We start from the raw sequence: 23383 nt of genomic DNA on the forward strand, positions 1-23383 counted from the left end.
ATCAAAACCCCAACCAACTCCATTCCTCTGACACTTATTCCAAATGTGTCTGCTCCAGTTACTAAGCTAATGGATAAAAGAGATTTAGCCATTTAAATTCACCTTTATCTCCGTCCCTCAGGCTAGCCTGCTGCACTGTACTCTGACTTATTCTTGGCACTAGTGGGATAATAGTTAGAGAGAGAGCTAAATCCTAATATCACCCACACAATTCCCCTGGAAATAAATAGACCTGCTGCAGTTACTATAGAAACTTAAATGGTTTCCACCATACCTAGAAGTGTGTGAACAATCATAATAACCTTGTTTAAAAAAAATATACATCATTCATTGAACTAAGTAGAGGGTTGAGAAATGACAAAAAAAACTAATTTACTCCTTCGTTGAAGTCATTCAAATCAAATTTGAATTTGTGCATACATCTTTGTCTATGTATAAAGATTTTTAGCAACTATGATTGTAGTTCTAGCCATTTAAATTTCTCAAGGAACTCCACAGAGTTCTCCAACTTGCTTATCTCTGCCACAATGTACCTCAATGCTGTGTATTTTATTTGATTACATCTGTGTATCATACTGATCATTAGCTATTGCGCCAAACATGACTGAAGGTGGGAGATGCAAGGTGGGGTGGGGTTTTCTGTTTTCTGTGACGCATCTGGTGGTCTGTTTCTTCCTTTTCTTAGGGCTTTTCTGAGGATCTGCCAACATTTTCCCTATTACAGGAACGTTTTCTTGCTTCATTTCCTTACATTTTTCAATTTCCCTGAGTGAAAGCTCAGAATTGGATATAATACACTAAATGTGTGTCAGGCTTTTCAGATGGTCTGCCAACGCTGTCCTGAATGAAGGAAAGACTGATGATTTATATTCCTTGAAGTTTTCAAGTGTGTGTATGTGTTTGTTTTAAGTTGCTTGCGGATGCTAAATATTGAGTTCAGGAAATTGCAGGGATGACCTATCAGGGATAATATAGGGTTTGCAAGGCCTGCGTGTTTGGGACCGTTTAATAATAGAAAATCCTGGTTTCAGACAATTCAAACACAGAAATAGCATGCCAGAGTGAATATATCACTCTATTTAAGTTGTAGCAGCAATTCCAATCACCTGGTAGCTCTTACCTCTGCTTTCCTATAGCTGTCTTTTGTTGGTTTTTCATCAAACTGAGCTTGTGCTAATGCATAGTTGGAGCCATTAAGTCAGGATGCATTTTGCTGCCTCATGCATCAGTCTGGCTCAAGAGACACCATAGAAGCCAATTTTGCAACATCATTGTGATCTGTCCGACAATTGGTGGCACTGTGCAAAGCATTTTATTCAGCATTTGTACAACTATTACACTATTTCTACTACAACTACAACTATTAGCCTACCACAAGTACTACTATTACTACTACTACTACTACTACTACTACTACTACTACTACTAACAATAATAATAATAATAATAATTTTTTTTTATTTTTGTGTTAAGAGTGTTGGACATCTTCCACTGTACCAAGCTCTCCTATACCGGCCTTGGCCCTACCAGATATGCTGAGGTATTGTGCAGAGTCTTGGTACTAAATAGAACATGTATTATTGTTATTATTATGACTAGTAATAGTAGTGGTAATAGTAATTGCAGTAGTCATAGTAGTAGTAGTAGGAGTAGCTGCAACATTGTGTTGGCAGAGCTTGTTGCAATAGTGCTACCTTACTGTATCTGACTACCCTAATATGATAAAAACTTTTGGTGTAAACTGTTTTCCAAGTTAAAATATTCCTCTTCTCCTACCTGAAATTGACCCTATTCAAGTTGCAGATGAAACAATAGAATCTATGTTCAACTTTCATGCTGTTTCTTGGTGCTGGAGAATGAAAGATTCACAGTTTGAGCGAGGCTGGTAAAGTGCCTACCAGAGGCTGCGGACCATTGGGTTACATATTATGCTACTGGGCTAGGATGAAACACTCTGCTGTACACCGCAGGTCTCTGCATTGTAGTGGATGTGCCTTTTAAAGCAGAAGATGCTTTATGCATCGAGAAGGAAAAATAAGTCTGCTCAAAGGAGTTGTTTTCATCCCACAAAAGGGATTTTTAATATGAAGATTTTTTTTTTGGACAAGCACCCCTGTCTCATAAAAGCCTTCTTTCAGGCACTTGCAGCTGTTCATACTTGGACCTGATGTGTTTTGCTATCTGACAGCTACATTATGTTGTTAGATAGAATTAAACGGGGAAGCTACATCAGCAGCCTTTCTGTGGAACACTATAATTGGCCATTACTGTATTGGCCTGACTTCCCAAGCCTCTGTGTACTCTGTGTTTTTGCGTTGTGCACTGCAGAAACTGAGCACATGGGCCTCATTTACTGTTAGACCCATCCAAACGCAAGGTGATTAGGTTGAGATGTTGGATTTTGAAACCACTTTTTTTGAGAAATTGCAATGCATGCTTTGTGTTAAAATTGCTTGGAGTAGTGAAAACTGTAAGGGGGACTGAGAAAGATTTATTGCTGTCATTGTAAGGTTGCCAGTTTTGCTGGTGTGGCTATTGATAGTGTGGAAGTTGCAGGATCATGTCGTCGGAGTCTTCCCTCACAGATGGTCTGATCCTAATGAACCACACTAACGAGCCAGATGCCTCAGTGATGTGCTACACAAGGTCCTGTGAGGTTATATGGAAGGAATACAATTTTAATGGATGGCACAGAGAGGAAGATCCATCCAGCACAAATTAAGTTACATGTGAAATGATGGAACACGGGCTAGCACATTATTTGACATTTAAGAGGCATAAATTATTTTAATAGATGATTCAAAGATGTTCAAGGACCAGCTGGTGTGAATGAGGTTAGATGTGTGAAGTTATGTTACAGGGACTCAGCAGTGTTATATGGACTGTAGGACTACATGAAGGTATGAAGGTTGGACGGCGTAAATATACGTTTTCACTGTCAGTCAGGATTTAAAATACTTGTAAACTCTTCCCAGCTTGAGGTTATGGCTTTATTGGGCTGCAGTGTATGGGCTGTGTCGATGATGGATGCAATGTAAATTCTCTGTGATCAGTTTACAATGTTGTGTAAAATGGATGTCATGGGCAGTCTGTCTGTTTGTGTGTTCCACTCTGCCTGGCTGTCTGTGCCTTTCTGCTCGTCTCTTTCTCTCTGTCTGTCTTGACTTGTAATCTGCACTTCATTTGGCAATATTGCAGTCTACAGAAATGTAATGTTCCCGCCCATTAAGATGACGATACGTGCTATTATAGTATGCCCACACTGATTTGCAGTTTATCATTTTAAGCGGTTTAATAGCTCATCAAAATGCACAGAAAGTTAGGCCATTAAAAGTGCTCAAGCAGGCGTCCATTTTCTTTTCCTAATGTCTTCTATGGTGACTGTGGTATCCAGTAGAGGGCAGCATACACTAGAGACAGCTGTTGGCAACCTGACACAGAGATGGGTAATACACAGCTTTCTGTGGCTTTAATTATGAGGACTTTCTGAGCTGTGCAGGTCTAATATCTGTTATCACAAATGTCTGGATAGGAAAAGCTGTGAAGATTGCCAACCCTGTCTTCCAGTGTGGGCAGTTTTGCAATGTCCCCACTAATGATTAGGGCTGCAAGACAGAAAACAAGACAGATTTTGTTGGAAAAACAACAGTTTTTATTTGGAAAAACAGACCTTGACCATGATCTTGATCTCGCGTTACAGTGGTTTGAGTGACTCCTTACCGTATTTCTCTTCTCTTCTCTTCTCTTCTCTTCTCTTCTCTTCTCTTCTCTTCTCCTTTCTTCTCCTCTCTTCTCTTCTCTTCTTCCAGGGCCAAAATGTTCCGGGGTAAGAAAGTCCTTGGAGATTACGACATCAAAGTGGAACAGGTATAACATTGATTTTATAGACCTATGATGCTGCAGAATTTTTGATAAAAGGTTGCAGGGGATCTGAACAGAGATGAAAGCAAAGTAACACCATATTCAGATATTTGATATGGAAATGCATACATTTTCATTGACAAGCAGATACATTGGTGAACCAGCAAGTTTCCAAAAAGAAACTCTTATTGATTACTAATAAGCACTAGTTGCCTATTGCTTGCTAGCTTACCAGTTAGTAAAAAGGAATTCAGAGCCAAAAGCGAGGTAAATACTAACACTCTAAGCAGGTTATAAATATCATGGCCCATGGCTGTGTGGCGGTTGCAGAAATAGAAGGTCACAGGTTTGATCCAGTGTTAGCACAAGTGTCTCTGCCTTGGGCAAGATGCTGGAGCTTTCCGTTCTTCAGGGTCAACTTCTCACTGAGCCTTTCAAATCGTCTGTTGAAATGTCAACATGTGTTTGATTCAGGAGAATATGCAAAGAAACAAAGGTCCAATTAAAATGTTTGCAAAATAATGATTTGGTCCATCAAAATCATGTCAAAAATCCTAAAAAATGTATATGTTTACAAAACAGTAATGCAGGCTATGCATTCATCTTTTCATGAAGTGGCATTACTACAACATTATATGTCAAAATTTAGGCCAAATGTTGAGTTTAAGATGACCAGTTCACCTTTCAATTGTATGTAGCTCTCTACATTACTGTGTGGACTGTTGTGTTGTATTGCATTATTTTCCATTGCATTCAGATGATCAGAGATGATGCAGCAAGGCATCACAGACATCACGTCTCAGTCAGGAGTTTATGACACTGCGGTGTTGCAACACTGTCTGTCTCAGTGAAACTGCCAAGTCATTTTCAGTTTGTGTATGTCATCATCAAGGAGATTCATGGTAACACTTTACAATGGCCTTATTTCAGTGTATTAACCTGTGTATAAACCTATGGAGTATTGTGTGTTCACAGTATTACTGTGTAGGTAGTTGATGAAAATCATATAATACATAATGTACAACGGTGTAACAAGACTGTTTTAATGAAGCCATTCGAATGATGTGTTACACCGTTGTAAGTATATTAGGGATTAAGGAGATTTTCATCAAGTACCTACATAGCAATATTGTGTACTTATACTTTTCCATAGGTTAATACACAGGCTATTACACTGGAATGAGGCTAAAGTAAAGTGTTACTTTTGTGGGCTAATTTGAAATGACTAACCATGCTTTAAAAACAAACAGTACTGCACATGTATAACCATAGCAGAACCTTAAAATGGTGCAACTGTACATAGTATGGTTGCTGTACATAGTAAAGTTTATATAATGGGCAAAGTATAAAGCAGTATTTTTATGGTGCTATGTATAAGCAAATTAACTTGAGGGTTGAGGGTTGAGGTTGAGTGCCTTTAGTTCCATTTGTCAAACAAATAACTAACCTGTATATATCTAAAGTACTTTGTGTCAAAGATAACATAACTTAAAAATATACACAGTGCTACACTGTTCTGTTTGTTGCTTGCTTTTGTCTACAAGGTGAAGAATAGAAATGAGACCCCTTTTACAGAGAAATCTGCTTTTCTGCCCCTCTGCCCTGCTGCATCTTTCTGCTGTCAGTCTCTCCTGTATCTTTACATCGTTACATTACAGCCTTTGACATTATTATCTACTCTGTTTTACTGCTCAGCAGCTCCTCTGGTCCAGACTGTCCTGCTCCTCCTCAGGACGAGTCCTTTTACTTCTTTGAAAATATTTTTCAATATTAATCTGGATTGAGGGAGCAAACATTCAGAGTCAGAGTTAAAAAGTTAATATTAACGTTATCAGTCCACTCGGTGGATACTGACTAGCAGCTAGGCTATACAGCGTGCTAATCTCGGAAACTCAGCTGGATTCCGAGTAACGTTAACTGTTAGTTCTTCTTTTCGGGAATTCAGTCGGCCGTCTTCTTGGCATGGAAAAAAAATCTCCCTCACGCGTGTGCAGTGGGAGGCAAACAGACGGGTCCGGTGAGAGAGCGAGTGAGCGAGAGAGAGAGAGAAAGAGAGAGAAAGAGAGAGAGAGGTCGCATGGAGCAATTAGGGGCTGAGCGAATCAATGCGCTACACGCAGTTTTACGATTATATAGTTTCATATAAAGTTTTCTGTGTGTGGGAAACCCTGGAGGGGTAGAACGAGGGGAGATTGTCCACTAGTTAATCGATCGCGGATGGCGTCGTTCTCTCGGACGGATAAAAAAATAAAAATAAAAAATGCTAAAATGGGTCGCCAAATATACTTTGGCGGCCGTTAATATACCTGGGCGGCCCGCCCAAGTAAAGTCTATGTGTGGGAAACACTGTTTTATCATGACCAATGAAGCTCAGATGAACCATCTGACCAGTAAACCATAATATTATTTTTTAATATCTATTGACTGGATGTGAAATGACTTGGAATTCCCTGGAGTTTCACACCTAATAGATGTTGACCTCAAGTCTCACCACAGAGATGGGAATAGGCACCAATGGAGACAGGAGGAGGCAGTTATGACTCACAAAAAAAACTTTATTGGCAGCCACACCAAAGAGCATCAGACATTACTGTACCGGGCTGACTGGTCATCGAGTCTGTTCTTATGCACACAATACTCTGGACAGTAGCTTACATCCCATCTGGATCTTTAGTTCAGTAAATACCCCAATACATATAAAATACACAGAATATTAAGAGTATTACCATAGAAAATAGATAATAGTGATAGTAATAACTTTAGTTATATAGCACTTGTCTAAAACAAAGTTTACAAAGTACTTCACAGTCAAGACAAACAAAAGACAGAGAAACGGTTACACAAGAAAACTCACATCTCAACCAACCAACTACACTAAATGGGAGTAGGAGTATACATGCCTTGGTTATTTAGGTTGATTTTAGTATATTCCAGCTATTTTATATGAGTGTGTAATATTAAGGATAATCTGAAACCTTATTCAGATTATTGCCATGATTTTACATGAAAACAGAATTCTTTTTGATTACATGAGAAAGATTACAAAAATTACATGAAAGAGAATCCTTTTGAATTTATTACACACCTTTTCTTGCACGGTGATAACATTGAACCTTGAGAATGCAATCATCTGATCTTCTTCTTTCTAATATATTGTATGATATGGTTTATAGTTTATTGATAGTGCCACTAAACAATTGCCCCCGAAATATTTAGAATTTTACAATAGTCCTTGTATAATGGGATTCCTGTCTATTTCAAATTGTACATCAGCACTTATATTAATGGGTGTAATTGCTGAAACTGGATGATAGTCAGCTGTTCTCTCCCTGTCCTCCTAGGCTGAGTTCTCAGAGATCAACCTTGTCTCCCACTCCAACGGGACCTGCAACGTGGACATGCAGGTCATCAGGAACGGGACCAAAGTGGTCAGGTCAGTACACGGAAAATCTCACACATACACGCGCATTGAAAAAATTAAACAGCCTTTCTTCATGCAATAAAGGCTTTTTACGTTTTTTCAATTGAAGAAGAGTTGCCTTGGTCCATACTTCTTTTTTATATAGTTTTGATATTCAATTACCAAAGAGCACCTTCTCTTTTAATTTCTTTCTTTCTCTTTCCCACTGAAGGACTTTCCACTTACTGTAGTGATGCCCACTATTCTGTGGGACCAGACACTATAACCTCAAAATGCTCCGGGATATATGGACTTGTTTACTACAGACTATGATCAATGGAAAAAGTACAGAGGCATATACCCACAACCATAACCCGCAGACAGGCAGGCAAACACACACACACACACAGTACTGTACCTTCTCAAACACACACATGCATACAATCAAATTTGAACATACACACAGACACACTCACACACCACAAGCCACACTGGCACAGACCAGTGTCCTTGGCTGAAGATTCTGTCGGTGATTAAAACTGACTGTAAAACCTGCCGTTCACCAACCAGCAAAACCAACAGGAAATGAACAGGGCAGTCTTAGTCTGATTATCACCATCTCTACTCTGTAATTACGGTTTATGAGGGGTTGATCCGCACATACTCGCACACTAACACATACACACACTCACACACACACACACAAACATACTGTCAACAGTGACCGTGGCCTTTCGTAAGGGGAAACTGTGATTCATATGAGTAGAAACAATGATTCACGTTTGAGTTTACCCTCACCTGTTCTGACAAGAGTCCTCCTCCTGCAGTCTGCACAGCAACATGTGTCATTTGAGTGGCTCGTTGTCAGTGGCTGTGAATCATCACAGCACCATAATGATAATACTGTATGGAAATGGAGGCACCGGTGCACAGCAGGGTTAGAGTAGCTAATACATGCATACAGTTTGAACTGACGAAGATGTTATGTGACTGCAGATGCACTTTAGCCATTTTGTCTTACTCTTGGATCATTTGCTAATCTCTTTAATGTATGCATGGTTAAATTCCATATGCTGAGCCAGACACATTGTACGATGTAGCAAGCTCTTAACGGGAAAAGCAATGTAAAATTCTGCACTAGGTGCTATAGATAAGAGATTTCATTTTCTCAAGTTTCACTTTGGGTTGTCTTTCTCACTAGTTTATCAAACTTTTTTCACCGGGAAACTGTTCATAAAAAAGGAAAATTGGATGGGATCATATTATCTGAATTCAAATCTCTTCCCTGTCCATTACTGGAGGTTCTCCCTATTGATTTTTCCCAAAAAAAACCTGTACGTTTGGTTCATGACTGTAGACTGTAAAAAAGATCAGGACACTAGTTGGACAACGGTTTGAAATAGTACACAGTGAAAAACGCAAAAACTAGTTGGGATGGCCTTGGCATCATTAACACATTTGCACAGTATTTATAAACTGAAGATTCAAAGTATTGAATTGAAAGACATGGCTAATTTGACCTTTACTGTTTACTGTCAGTAATGAGGAGATTACAATCTTACAGTACACCAGCAAAACACACGCTCGCGTGTGCGCGCACACACACACTAAACATGCATATACACACATTAATTGTTGTGCACCCCTATACCCTTGTCTTTCAGTTCCTTGAAGCATCTGATTAGTATTCTCAAAGCATGAAGAGTTGGTGCTAGTCAAACTGTGCCAGAGTTTACTCTTTCTTTCTCTCTCTCTCTCTCTCTCTCTCTCTCTCTCTCTCCTTCCCTTTCTCTCTCTCTCTCTTTCTCTCTCTCTCTCTCTCTTTTACACTCTATGTTTCCTCTCTCTGCCTCATTTCTCACACCTCTCCTGTCTGTGTCTCTCTGTCTCTGTGCCTTTCCTCACATTCCCTCTCTCTCATACACACATGTGAAGAGACAAAAGGAAAACCAACAGGAGTCGCACCCTATCACCGTCACTTTTTCACTGAGCTGAGAATATTGTTTTTCCCATTAACCCACTAGTCACATCTTGCTCCTCTGAGCTCTGGCACTGTGGTTTTCAATCTTTTTCTCTGGGGACCCAGACATCTTCAACAAAAGATGTCATACAACCCCTAGATTTGAACCTATTCTCTGGGGACCCACGCATCTTCAATTTACCCTCTGCCATACAATATTTTCTGTCTTAAATTAATGTAATTTTGAAGTGCTTTGGCAACATAGCTTTGGAAACGAGAGACTCATTAAAATGAGAGAAAAAGAGATTAAAATGAGAATCTGAGAGAGACTTTGATTTGATGGACTAGTTTGTCCAGTGTCTGTTTACTGTCACTTTGTCTTGGGTTTATCATCATTACAGGTAGTGATCTGCTTGTTCTAAGTTATGCATCAAAACATGAAGTTTTCAATAATTTGTTAGATCATCACATTTTTTAAATCTTTTTGGAACAAAACTCTTCATATCAAAATAATGAGGAGATGAAAAATTAAATATGCAGGCAGAAAGCAGGTCACAGTGGCTGTAAAACGCAAGGCTTATGGTTGTTATTGCAATTAATTGGATAGTGATACTATTTTATGAGTAAATATGAGTTTGCTTCTAACTCATTGCAGTTGATTAAGATAGAGGAGTGTATTTTCAATTACAGAAAATGTAAAAATAAATGTAACATCAGTTTCCCGCTCCAGGCTACCTGTACCATAAAAAAAATCGTCCTTTTGACCAAGCAATCCAAAATAGAGTTATTGTTAAGAATTCTTCAGAGATGAATATCCATTCTTACAGGAGAGATTTAGCTCTCTATTGTCTGCTTTAATCTAATTTGTGTGACTGCAGCCTGGCTGACATTTTTTTTTCTATTAACTTTAGGAATTTATGAGGCCAGCTTGACTTAAATGTATCTCTTCTCTCGCTGCCACAGCATCCGGGGAGCTCAGTGGGGAACGGCACATGCAGTGCCATGCACTTGTGGCATTGTGGGGTTTTAATCTGCCCCATGACCTTTGTTTAATGCCATCTCCTCACTCTCTCCACACAGAAATGCTAGTCAGTGACAGCTACCATCCAAAGATGTCTGCTTTGATCAAACTTATTGGGACTGTAGCCAGGCCTTGACCATACTGCCTGACACTTTGAAGTGAATAAGGCTGGATTTACTTAGTCACAAAAGATATTCTATTATTTTTTGTGGCATTGTTATGATCGTGGCTGTGTAATTAGGGAAATAACATGGAATTGTTGTGTGGTAAAAAATCTGGAAATAAAATCTGCTCATTCCTGTCAATTGAAAGTCAGATCTACACCACAAAGGGTTAAAAATCAGATTTTTTTTCAACCAATGAGACCACCCTGACCCCTCTTTATTTCCTCTCCTGCTGCCACACCAGGTCATTCAGGCCTGACTTTGTCTTGGTGCGCCAGCATGCCTTCAGCATGGCCCAGAACGAGGACTTTAGGAACATGATCATCGGTCTGCAGTATGCAGGCGTCCCCTCAGTCAACTCTCTGGAGTCCATCTACAACCTCAGCGACAAACCTTGGGCCGTAAGCAGTTTTATGCAGAACTAATCCACAACCGCCTCAAACAACACAGTATTTTATTCAGCACACCGTACATGGCAGCGATATGAGAAGACTTTTACAACATAGCCAGTGGCTGTAGATATCAATTTCTGCAGAATAATTTGGAGCACTCATTGTTATTTTCATGTGACCCCCATGGGTCCAAACACAGCATATAAAAAAACACTGTATTAATGAATATTGTGACAGTGCATGAGTAATAATATGTGAACATACATAGATAGTACTTTATTATGTGTTATTAGAAATGTGCAACTGACTCTCTCTTTCTCTGTCTCTCTCTCTCTCTCTCTCACTGTCTCTCCCTTTCTGTCTCTCTGTCTCTCTCTCTCTCTCTCTCTCTCTCTCTCTCTCTCTCTCTCTCTCTCTCTCTCTCTTTCCAGTTTGCTCAGCTGATCAATAACCAGAAGAGGCTGGGTTCAGACAAGTTCCCTCTTATTGATCAGACCTTCTACCCCAACTATAAAGACATGGTAAGAACTTATATGTTTACCCATACGCTTGCATATTGTCAGTGTACCTGCAGCAAACTAACATCTCCAAAACGTCAGCTTCGCAGCACTAGAGAAAATGTGTCAATTGATGTCCTTGATTTTTATGGTCATGCATATTCAGCAGTTTGGCTATTTGTCTCAGGGAAGTGAAATCCTCCCTAGATGTGAGAAATAATGTCAGCTGCCATTTAGTCCAAATTTACATTTACTCCAAATACACTTACATACACTTTTACATTTATATTTGGTAGGAACTTTGATTAAGTACCAAAGATTATGACTACAGGTAATTTTATCTCTTCCCATCATACTAACATTCAAGCACAGCGTCCAATTCTCTAAATGTAATTCACTGTGATTACTATGTGGTGCTCTGTACTTTCATGTTTTGATATCCCAAGTACCCTAAGGTAACTTTTCACTTTTATGGTTAAATATGGTTTTCCATCCTTAGTTCCACAAAGAGTTGTAATCATCATCTTCATTTTACTCAGAAGGAAGAAAAAAAGAAAAACTGACACAATATTCTATTGAGACATTTTATATACAATTTTTTTTTGGTACATTGAAATAGAAAACTCTATATTGACAGAAACAGAGACATAAATACAAACCCAAACAATCCTTTCAATATAAAACAATTAAACAAGGAATAGTTTGATAACACCTCACTAAAGCCATACAGTTATGATGCATTATGATGATATCAATCATGAAATGATATTTTGATTAGTTTGATTATCAACATATTTCAAAACGGACATTAGGACGTTTCAATTATACCATACGAGAAGAAGTACCACATTGTAATTGTTAATATGAGACTATTTGATTGACTCTAAGATGCTTTTTCCATAGTGGTTCATGCATGAACATAGCAGGTCATAATGCATTTAAAACTGTATGACTTCAGTAAAGTACTCCAATAACAAGACAGGGGTCAATTCACATTTGATTCAATCTATTAAAAATGGCTATAAAACAACAATTCATTCACTGAGGATAGCTCATTAATTAATCTTTATTATGTTTTATGTTGGTTGGATAACCTCTCATGCCAGAGTTTATCTCTATTTTCTATGTTTGAATTTTGAAGAAAATACATTTCCTGGATTTAAGGAATTAAGAAAGTGAATTGAACCTTGTCCTGTTACTTGATGTCCTCTAAGGAGAGGTGGCCTCTACAGGTGGCAATGCTGTTGTTAAAGCGCTGGATTAGATTTTTGGCACAGGAAGTAGTACAGAGTTCAAACAAGGAAACTGAACGAACAAAACCACAAGATAAGAGCCTCTACACTAAGATGAGATGCGGTTAGCCTTTGAAATGTTAATTCCCATTCAAGTACAATATTTACATTCTCATAACAGGAGAAATTTGAGAGTATATACTGTGATGATGCAGATGTACAAGAATTATGGTCATATATAATTCCTTTGTCGAATTTTGTCAAAAATAGTTTATTGTAAATGGGGAATGTCTGGTGTTCCTTTGCTCTTGTCATAGTATATCTACAGTACATTTTCAATTACATGAGACAAATATTCCTTAATGGAAAAAAAAAAAGAAAAAACGTCAATACTAGGATGTCTGGGAAAACAGAGGCAGTGCTGCTTGACTTCAGCTAACAGAAGATTGGTGCATGTAGAGTATACTGTGCAGTGCCAGCTTGTGGTATGAGTTGGTGGAAATTGGGCGGCTTCTCCCTACTTTTCATATTAATGTCAATAGTGTTTTAATAAAACAAACTGCCTAACTCCCTTATTCTAATGCCTCAAATTTGGTAGGTTATGCATTTACTGTCAGGCCCTTAGGGGTTATGAAAGACTCACGCTGAGGCGAATAATTTGCACTGGCTGGTCTGCTGCTATTCATATTCTGTGGAAGAGGGCAAGGGAGGTGGAATGTTTGACAGTGGAAAAATGAGTTGGGAGAATGTTAAAGCCCCTGCATTTTATAAAAAACTTTCCTAGCAATGCTGCGGCAAACAGCAATCAACCACCTGAACTCTGCTTACAAAAGCTCAGTGTCGGGTTATGCTCCCATGAATGTAAAATGAGCCGTGTTTTCAATGAAATCAATTACTACTTTACACATTAGCGTTGGCAGCCAAATTTGAGCTACATAAGCCAAAGCAGTGGAGAAATATTTCCTAGTCTGAGCCTGGCGTTATAGGGGTCAGAGGAGAGAGATGAGGGTCAGGGTTACGGGTCAGGGGTCAGTCATGTCCAGGAAGTCTTTCTCGGGGGGTGGCCCACCCCGGTACCAGCTACAGGTTCTGTCAGAGCGGCGGATGCAGGCGTATTGCCGAGCCTGCTCCCCATTTAGGCTGTTATCCAACAGCCAGTCAGTCCACAGGCACTCATTTTCTCCTGTGGAAGCACACGGCACCGTGTAACAGGTGTTGATCTGAGGGCAGAAGAAAGGTTTCACTCATTCATTATTTGTTCCTGAATTTGATCATCCATCAGCATTATAAATAGGAAAGTTTTGTTGTGATGAAAGTTTAACTCTAACAGATACAGAGCGACATGTACTAGCCAAGGAGAGTTTAGATGTAGCCATTTATGTATGGATGGATGGATGGATGGATGGATGATATAAATAGAGAGTGATGCTTGTCTCCTGATACATGATACTGTGTTGATCTGAGAAAACAGGAAGGATGATGATCTTTGGTACCAAGAAGGAGTGAAAGAGAGAGTGAGAGAGAGACAAGAGATGGGGAGAGTTGTTTGCTCTGTGTCTTCAGCTGAAGCATGTGTGTAAGTGTTTCTAAGATGGACAGAAACATGGCAGGATGAACAGAGAATGACAGATCTTCACTCACTCTGCATTCACAGCCCATCTGGTATCTGTAGTTGAGATTCTTCTTCTGTGACATTGATAAATTGTCCCACGGCTCCACCAGGTCACACTGGCCAATAGAAATCCTCCCATCACTCCACATACTTCCTGTTTAGTGACATCACAACACCAGTAGTGAATTAATACATCTTGCATTTGGCATACTTTAAACGTGTATATTTGTCAGCTGTAATGGCTTGCATTTATAATACTATTTTTAGCAGCCTAAGTGCTTATACTGAAATAAGTTTGGCAAACAAAGTAATGAAATTGAAAACTTCGACAGCAGATGGCAGATTATATCTATGATATTACTGTAATCCATCATGTTATGAAGGACTGCTAAAGGCCTTCAGTTTCAGTGGAATAAATATTATGGTTTTGCTTCTGAGAGCATTGTTTTAAGCCATGTTTGCTTGCTCATGTTGAAATAATTTCCTATGTGGTATTTTACATCATGCTGTTTTTGACAGTTTGACTGATATCACTATGAGTGCTATAAACTCCTGACTCCTCTTTGGCTGGAATTGCTGTTATTTTCCTACCACTGTCACACAGTAATCCATCAGTGTGTACTGTACCTGATATCAGGTATCCTGCCTTGTTGTTGGAGTCCAGTTTGACTCCACACAGTGAGGAGAAGACAGGTGTGTAGACGTACTGGATATCCTTGGCCTTGTCAAAACCTTTAAACATCTAGACAGAAAAATACAGCTTTTTAGGACATGCACAAGAGGTTTTTGTGGGTTGAGTGGTGTGGCTCTAGTTTAAGGGTTGCTTTTAGGTATGGAGTAAGATTCATCCTGTGCTAATATGCTTTTCTAATAGATATCTCGGTTGTGGCAAACTTTTTAGTTTTGGTCTAAATTTAGCGCATATCTATGTCCGGCCTTACAGGATTTTAATACATGTAATAGCAGTGGGAAGAGGAAAGATTAGGCTATAACAACTTTTACATGACCATGAGACATACTGGTTTTTAGGGTCTCAGTCATCAAACAGATGTGAAGTCAACTGCAACATGCAGCAGCAAGACTGGCTGTTGTTCAGACCTGTTGTTCCATTTGAATGTTGTCAAACATAGAAATGTTCCAGATACTTCCAGATAAATTTTCCTGACAGATTATCATTTCCACACACAGTACACACATACACATACACGTATACATATACATCGCAGCCTAAACAGCAGACATGATGTGGTAGCAGCAGCACTGTACCAGCAGCAGACATCACTATCATTCACTCACTCACTCATGTTCTTCAACTAATCAAAGTGTACTGAATTTAAAAAATTACAAATTTGCCCTGGTACTCTTTTTTGTTGATCATGTTGTTGCTTAGTGCAAGGGATTTGTTTTTTATGATATTTGGCAGCATAACCTCAAAATTCCTGTTTCCATTGTCTTATAATTTGTCCATTATACTTGGTCAGTTTGTATTTCTGAGATTTGGAAAAAGGATGCTCTACTGCACAGTAACTATATTGGATATCTTGGCACCTGTCAAACCAATTTGATATCCACACAGTTTTACACTGGCAAGCTCGGTTCAGGTCCAAGGATCTCACCTTGATCATTTTGATTTCATATTGGATCATCTTCATGTAAGGTGAGGAGCTGTTGCTAGGAGACACAATCTTCTCTCCGGAGATCTTTGCCCTTATCACTGTAAGAAAAGAGGATTTAGAGTAATTAAAATGCCAATTGAATACGGGGCACCAAGCTAAGATTGTGATTCACATGACAATGTGAATCACAATGACAATAGAAAACATTTTGGATTATGCATGTATAGGGTCATTAAGTTGGATGCTTCCTTTCTCTCTGATAGATAGATAGATAGATAGATAGATAGATGGATAGATAGATAGATAGATAGATAGAAAGTGTATGACCCCCCCCCCCCCCCCCCCCCCTTCCTACCACCTCTCCTGTCTCTCCTCTGGTCTTTCTCCCCAGTCCCTCTCAGTAGTGATACAGGATGTGTCTCTTCTCTCCTCTGGGAGAGAAATCAAAACCCACATGGAATAACAAGTAGCTGGCTGTCTGCACACTCCCATTAAGCAGCTCCATACACACACACACACACACCCACACCATACACAGTGACTCAAACAGTGAGGCCAAACCATGTCTGTGACAGAAATGACTCCATATTGTTTCATCCCCTAAAACAAGTACAGTTTTAGAGGTACAGCAGCAGGATAGTTGCTCAGTGCTTCTCAAAGCGAAGGCAACGGTGAAGTCATGTAATTTCACAACCCCACAACCAGAGACCTGGTGTATGGTGGCTTTACTCACCCAGACCACAGCATGCCATGCCACTGTGCCAAATCAAACCTCAACAGGTGTCATTCCTCCAAGAACTATTGTTTCCTTGCAGCATGAGTCTCAAACCCACTGTCAGCCATTTCATTTATAAGATATACTAATAACAGCCCCTTATCTCTACTCTTATCGAGTACAGCATGACAGAAACTCTGTGTTACGTGTTCGATTCACAGTGGAGCCACTTGCTAACATATATATATATATATATATATTATACAGTATATATCTAATATATAGATATATGACTGCAGAGTCATATGGTGAGAAAAATCAGTCAAACAAAAGCCATGATTGCTGGAAATTGATTTTCCAATCAGTAGAGGATCAAACTCCTAATAATGACTTTTTTATGTTTTCGGTTACATCAAAGTAGCTTCTGGTTAGAATCAATATACTTAAAAAAACAAAACCATGACTATTATTTGTCTATAACACTGGCAACGGCAATGGGAGTGATTGGACTTTTTTACTAATAAGTTGCCTATATGGAATGTTCTTTTGAACACTACCACATAATTGTCATTCCTACCACATTGTTCTCTATGAAAGAGAGAGAACGGTCCCCTGTGGATGCACCAGAGTGAGATGGAGAAAGAGAGAGGCATGAGTGGAGGGAGTGACCTTGGTAAAACCACGAGAGAGAGGGAGAGAGAGAGAGAGAGAGAGAGAAAGTGTGACCCAGCACCCCTCCTAACCCTCACCCCCAGACACAGCTAAGCAAACCATCCCCTTGTTTTTGCTTCTCTCATCACATAACCACACAACGGTTTTGTGTGCTGGTAAGAGGAGGAGGAGTTCTGTGTTCAGTGAAAACTGGTTCAGGAGAAAAAGAGATGTTTATGTCTGTCAAACACACAGGAAGATAGAAAAATAGGCAGACATAAGACAAACATACACACAAATATGCAATCACAGAGGCAGACAAAGTTTATGTGAACTTGTGCAAAAGTGTTTAAAGTGTTCCAGTGTAATGATAGTGTGCCTTTGCAACCACTGCATTATTGCCCACGGCTAGACAGCTGTTTCAAGGACGTTGACTTCACAGTCCTTTATTCTGGTTCAGTATTAAACTTGGTATACTTCATTTATATACTATGTGATACATAGCCTGAGGCTCAAACACAGCATGGAAATACGTCTGAAATAATTAGACATTCAGTCCATCAGTAGATTTATTTAGTACTCAGTACATTGTTTTTAAAGATGTCAGCTTTGATCAAAATGAAGTAGGAATAATCTTGCGGATCCAAAATCAAAGGAGGACAGAAAAACAGGATAGGCTCCAGGGAAACTGCCTCCTGGCCTATCACAAGGCAAAGATAGAAGTAGTGACTTGATTAAATGACTTAATCTTATCTCTTAACATGAATTTAAATAGATATCTTGTGTCTTTGTTTTGCCCATATCACATAAGTAAACAATGGACTATGCATGTAACTGCTCTGTAATCCACTTATCTGCCTTCACAAACACACACCTGCCTGCCCACCCACACACACACACACACACACACACACACACACACACACACACAACACACACACGCACAGTTGTGACCTAAAAAACACCTTTAAATAATTATTTACTTTAATTACTAGTTCAGGAGGCATTTGCATTAATCCCCCAATTAAGTCACTGCTCAAGGGTATACATAAGAATACAACAACTAATACTTCTTTCTATAGGGCAATGTCATATTTACTATTGACATGTACAGTGCAGAAAGGTGAAGCAACAGTACACCCACTTCCCCAACTATCAGTACACCACTGATTAGAACTGACATGCTCAACAGCACAGAAAGATGCTGTACCAGTGGCGACTATCAGATTATTGCCCTCTTTGTTCAGTGCAGCTGTTTCATCATCTGCACGTCCTTTGGCACGAAGAAACACATCTCAAAGTAGATGAAGTGCGTCTGCAAATTAGCTGCCCCACTTAAATCTTTCCCTTCTGAGCAGAATAATGGGTCTATGTGGCCTATTAATGGTAAGTGACACACCGAGGCATAACAGTGTCCTAAGTAAGGATCTAAGTAAGGAACAGTTGTCAGTCTGAGCATGAGCCATATCAACGTAAGATGGAAGATGGGAGTTGCTAGCTGATTAGATATGAATAGCATGGTACTCAACCTTTCTCAACCTTTTATCCTCAGTAACCGCCTGATTATCCCCTGAAAAAACACTTTTTAGAGAAGTAAATATAAAAGTACACTTTAGTGACATTTGTTTTTGTTATACTAGAGATTACATGTAAAGCCTGAATCACAAAACGATACTCGTTTTATTCCAATTTCTTGGTCTCCCTCTAACATGATTCTTTTGGCCCCAAATCTCTGAAATGTTGTCCACCCCCCCACCCCACTCCCCCACCCCTCATCCCCCTCATCTTTGAACTGTGCTGGCTAGGCTACCCACTCAATTCAATTGCTGCAGCTGTGTTGTGAACAGGAATGAGGATAATCTTACACCTGCAGAGTGAAAAGAGCTGTGCATTTCCCTAATAGCTACATATCCAAAGAGAAATATTGCAAACTTGTACCATGAGAACTGATGTAGTAAGTAACTTCCACCCTCCTAGATGAATCGGCACCCTTGTCATGCTCACAAAGCTAGACTGTCAGTGGGCTTTCACACTGATATTGTTAGTATGCAGACCGTTAGACCAAGCCTATAGACATGGAAATGAAGTGGGGAGAGAGAGAGAGTGAGAGAGAGTTGGAGTAGGTTTAGTCTTGGCACGGCCTGGCCTCCGTCCAACTCACAGGCCTCCAAATGTGTGAACACACACACACACACACACACACACAAACTCAAATACACAAACACGGCTAGAGAAACGTCCCAGTGTTGTCCAGACAGGATACATATTACTAAGAGGTACAGCTTCATTCAAAGGGCTCATCAACTCTGACAACACTGTTAGGTCAACTGAAGGCCACCACTAGTCTCTGCTTCTAGAAGAGGCATTTTACCATTATATTTAGATTTTAGGCAGTAAACTGAACAACTTACAATAAGTGCAAACAGAATAGTCAACATTTTAAGACACAAAAGTACACACATGGAAGAATGTTTTGATGAATCTGTCAATGACTACATACAGGACTGCCAAGCAAACTATGTTAATGTTTAGATATTGTCTTTTAGGTGGACCAAAAAAAAAAAAAAAGGCTTTTCAGAGGGCTTGAATGTTGTCTCAAATTGTATTTAGTGTAGCAAAACACCTGTAACTGGGTTTAAATTCAAACACCTTCCAAACACCAGCTTTCAAGTTGTTTTCACCCACACGTCTTTGTTCAGAACACAACATACTTGAAGACACTCCTAACAGTGTGACTTCACTTTTAACAGTGTAACCAAGGGTGTCACCTAATGAAAAGTTTACATATTTGCACTTGAGGGAGTTTCCTTACAGGATAATCCTACTTAAAGGACCACAGTCTTACTCATGAATGACACACTTCATATGTAAAATTATGTCCTAAAAACACTGCCCCAAATACTGTCATTGTGTTCCATAACCTAGATCTAATTTGACATGTTGGAGGTTTCGAAAACAGGTCTTAGTTTAGATTTAATACTTAGACTATTTTTTGAGACAAGGTTTCAGAGTACCGTGTAGGAGGCGACCCTCACTCAACTTGAAGGGAGATACAAACCAATTAAAAACAATACTAAAATGATAGCAATAAAACTGAACACCTAATTTTTGTCTCTGACAAATTCTGAACCAAGATGCCCAAGCAACTATGTATTTGAAATCAAAATATACAGTATTTTCTAGGACAGGAAATGCAATATTCCTCCTCTCTCCTACTTTGTCTTTCTCTCTCTCTCCTCTGCTGGAGAGTAACCTTTGACAGAAACACAGAGATCAAGCTCTTCACATCAAACTCCAGCTATCCACAGTCTGGAGCCAAGTGCTCAGAGTCAAACCAGAGTGTTGGTTTTGGCCTGGGCTTAGAGGAGAGAGCATGGGATGGTGGGGGGTGTCGGACTGAGAGACAGGCAGGCAGCCGGACAGACTGATAGCCAGAGAGAGAAAGTGGGCTGAACCACTCGATGCTGACTTTTTTTAGAGTTTGTTTTTATTTGACTGAGAGCAAGACGACTTATGCAATATGTAACCAAAGAACAGATAACATGCCGCTCTGTTTCCATATAATACTATTTGGGCTGATAATATGATAGTCTTGGCATCAAGCAGAAAGAAAAGCCCAGTCACAACAACAAGAACGAGCGTGCATAATGCTGTTAGGAATATTGTTCACTCAATAGCAAACCAAACCAAAAGAAAACACTGTACATAACTAGTCTCTATGATAGAGACTAGAAGTCTAACATTGGCAGTTTCACTGTATTAATATCAAAGATATCTGCCATCATGTAATCTATTTGTAGCAGCCTTGTTGTGCTCACTTATTAAATCAGGCCCAGTGACCTGCATAATTGGCCTAAATTAGCTATTTCCATACAGGCTTGAGTCAGAAATGTAAACAGTCATCCCAGTTTTTTTTAGACCCTAATCTAATGAACTGGACCAAAATGATCTGAGCAGCACTTCTGATGTCGTTAGGGAAAGACAGAACAATTAGTGGGTAATTTGAGGAGGATGAAAAGGAGGTGGCATCATCTGTGTTAACCTTACATTGTTTATTGGGAAAATGTAAGGGGAAGCATTTTTTTAACTTGCTCTCTTCCCCCTCCATTTATATTGACCAAATTGACTACTGACTACAGGTACAACCAGTACTAGAGTGTGAATATTATGTAGCAATCATAGAACTTAAACTGTTTAATTTCTACACACACAACAACTGCTTAGTTTCTATGAATATAATAGGAAAATAGCCATGTTTTAGACAATAATTAATTAGGGCCAATTCAATTAACTACCATGGAAAGCTCAACTGTGAAGCCCTATTGCTCTTTTATTGTTTAGTCCTTGGTTTACTTGCATTATATATATGTGGGTTATATGTGGGGCTGTTGTGGAGTGGAATCCTTTATATTTTTTCCCTGAAATTCTGAAATTATCAAATAAATTTGGTCGATAAGCCAATTAATGGATCAATCAGTCAGTTAAGTCGATTCAGGAGGTGGGCTTTTCCTCCCGTTTCAAATAGTATAAAACTTTTGGGTTGGTACATCTAGCTTACAAAGAACTGAAAGTGAATGCTCTATCATTATTGAATGAAGCAGCTTCTATTTTCGTTCGGTTTCACCTCTATTTTAAACTGATTGGACGGAAATTGAATTGGCCTCAGCCACAGTCTTCAGTCAATAACTTACCTATCTCAGCGCTGCAGAAGAGCTGCTGAGGGTGCGCCGGGTTGCAGCTACATCCTTCCACCAGTCCCTCCATGCCCACACCGAGGAGAAGGAGCACCCAGAGCCCCAAACACGCACTCCGCACCCGGGGTACGGCCATGACTCCGGCTGCCTCTGACCACTCCGCCGCTCGTCGAACGCTTGGCAGCCTCTTCTGATCCCGTTCGGTTCCCCAGGGAGAAAATCAGGCCAGCAGTCAGCAAAGGGGGGGGTAGGAAAGGAAAGTGGAGTTGAAGTAGTAAGATGAGCTCCGCTGAGCTGAAAGGCAGCTGTGGATAGAAATGTTCTCATAAGTTTAATTACACCTCTGAGTTCAAGCTGGACCAAATAACTTGGCTGAGTTCAAGTTTAGTCTGATGCTGCTGCTGCCACTGCTCTCTCCCTCTCTCTCTCTCTCCTCTCTCTCTCTCTCTCTCCCTCTCTCCCTCTCGACAGAACACACACGCAGAGAAACTTACAATAGTTGGATCCCCCTCACCCTCACACCCTCTGGTCTTGAATGCTGAGAGGGTCGCACACAGGGAGCCTCTTATGTACTCAACAATTTAGGGACTGCCTCTTCGACAAAAAACATCACTATTCTCTCCCTCTCTTTCCACCCTCCTTCGATTCCCTCCCTCTCCTCCCATAGGCTGCTGTGAGTGTATCTGATCAGTCATAGTTGTTGTGACAAAGATTTAACACAAGAAATACAAGAGATTAAGATTTCACAGAAATAGTGATGGCCAAGTTTGTGAGGCAGACAGAAATGGATTTCTACCCCCCCCCCCCCCCCTAAAAAAAAAAAATAAGTTGTACAGTTCAAGATTAATGCTTATGGGTCGACATTTTTCACATACAGCTTGCGTAATCATCAGTGAAATAAACAAGCAGCATTTGAGTCACAAATGCAAATGATGATGATGAAAATCAATGTTGATTACTGTTCAGCAGTACATGCATTGTCACATTGGTGGGAAATGTACCATAGTTACATGTCAAGACAGCACTTATGACTAATTTTGACAAACACATTGTGTAATCTAAACTTGTCAGTACTTCATTATACTTGTGTTGACAAGCCTATTATTTTGTTATCCATCTGTCAAAAGGAAAGAGTAAAAAGGCAGTTAACAAAATAATAGAGTTTAAAAGAATGCAAACACAAAAGAAAACACGCTTTCCCCAAAATGTTCAGCACACTACATGTTCATTTTATTTCTGATATCACGGATGGTGATATCAGAAATAAAATGGTGCCAAACAGAACTGAGACTCATGTCATTTTGTATTTAACAGTTGAGTTAGAACAGTCAGTTCAATATTATCTCAAAAGATATCCTTTCACATGTTGGGAATGTTTCCTTGTTTGAACGTTTTAGTTGTTCAAATAGACTTTGTCTGTGTCAATATGCCCACTGCAAAAAATGTCCATCTTAAAAAGTCATCGTGTCATATTGTATCTTTTTTTCTCAAATTTTTCTTCCACTTCTTTACAATGCAGTTTCAGAATTGTTCATGTTTTTACGAGTTAGCATTAGATTAAATTACTT

General features: G+C 39.5%; 2 protein-coding genes across 2 annotated transcripts in view; one reads left to right on the forward strand and one right to left on the reverse strand.

Annotated features, from left to right (window-relative positions):
- Nucleotides 1–23383, forward strand: part of syn2b (synapsin IIb) — a 78422-nt gene that overhangs the window by 43470 nt on the left and 11569 nt on the right. The window contains exons 2-5 of the mRNA XM_071895234.2: nt 3810–3867; nt 7203–7294; nt 10651–10807; nt 11230–11319. Of these exons, the coding sequence (XP_071751335.2) occupies nt 3810–3867; nt 7203–7294; nt 10651–10807; nt 11230–11319 (397 nt within the window). The remainder of the gene's footprint in view (nt 1–3809; nt 3868–7202; nt 7295–10650; nt 10808–11229; nt 11320–23383) is intronic.
- Nucleotides 11880–22404, reverse strand: LOC139908495 (metalloproteinase inhibitor 4-like). The gene is made up of 6 exons (XM_071895213.2): nt 22310–22404; nt 21813–22120; nt 15756–15853; nt 14767–14881; nt 14169–14293; nt 11880–13747 (listed from the first exon to the last, which is right to left on the reverse strand). Exons 2-6 carry the CDS (start codon nt 21949–21951, stop codon nt 13550–13552), a joined length of 675 nt encoding a protein of 224 aa, XP_071751314.1. The 5' UTR covers nt 21952–22120; nt 22310–22404; the 3' UTR covers nt 11880–13549.

The sequence above is a fragment of the Centroberyx gerrardi genome, chromosome 5 (assembly GCF_048128805.1).
Source record: "Centroberyx gerrardi isolate f3 chromosome 5, fCenGer3.hap1.cur.20231027, whole genome shotgun sequence".
Taxonomy (NCBI): domain Eukaryota; kingdom Metazoa; phylum Chordata; class Actinopteri; order Beryciformes; family Berycidae; genus Centroberyx; species Centroberyx gerrardi.

Excerpts from the sequence above, each read along its gene's own strand:
- LOC139908495 (XM_071895213.2), bottom strand. The coding sequence starts at position 21,951 with ATGGCCGTACCCCGGGTGCGGAGTGCGTGTTTGGGGCTCTGGGTGCTC. Across the intron at positions 15,854-21,812 it reads CTTCTGCAGCGCTGAGATAG|TGATAAGGGCAAAGATCTCC; the intron begins GTAAGTTATTGA and ends CTTTTCTTACAG. Across the intron at positions 14,294-14,766 it reads GGCAGGATACCTGATATCAG|GAAGTATGTGGAGTGATGGG; the intron begins GTACAGTACACA and ends GTCACTAAACAG.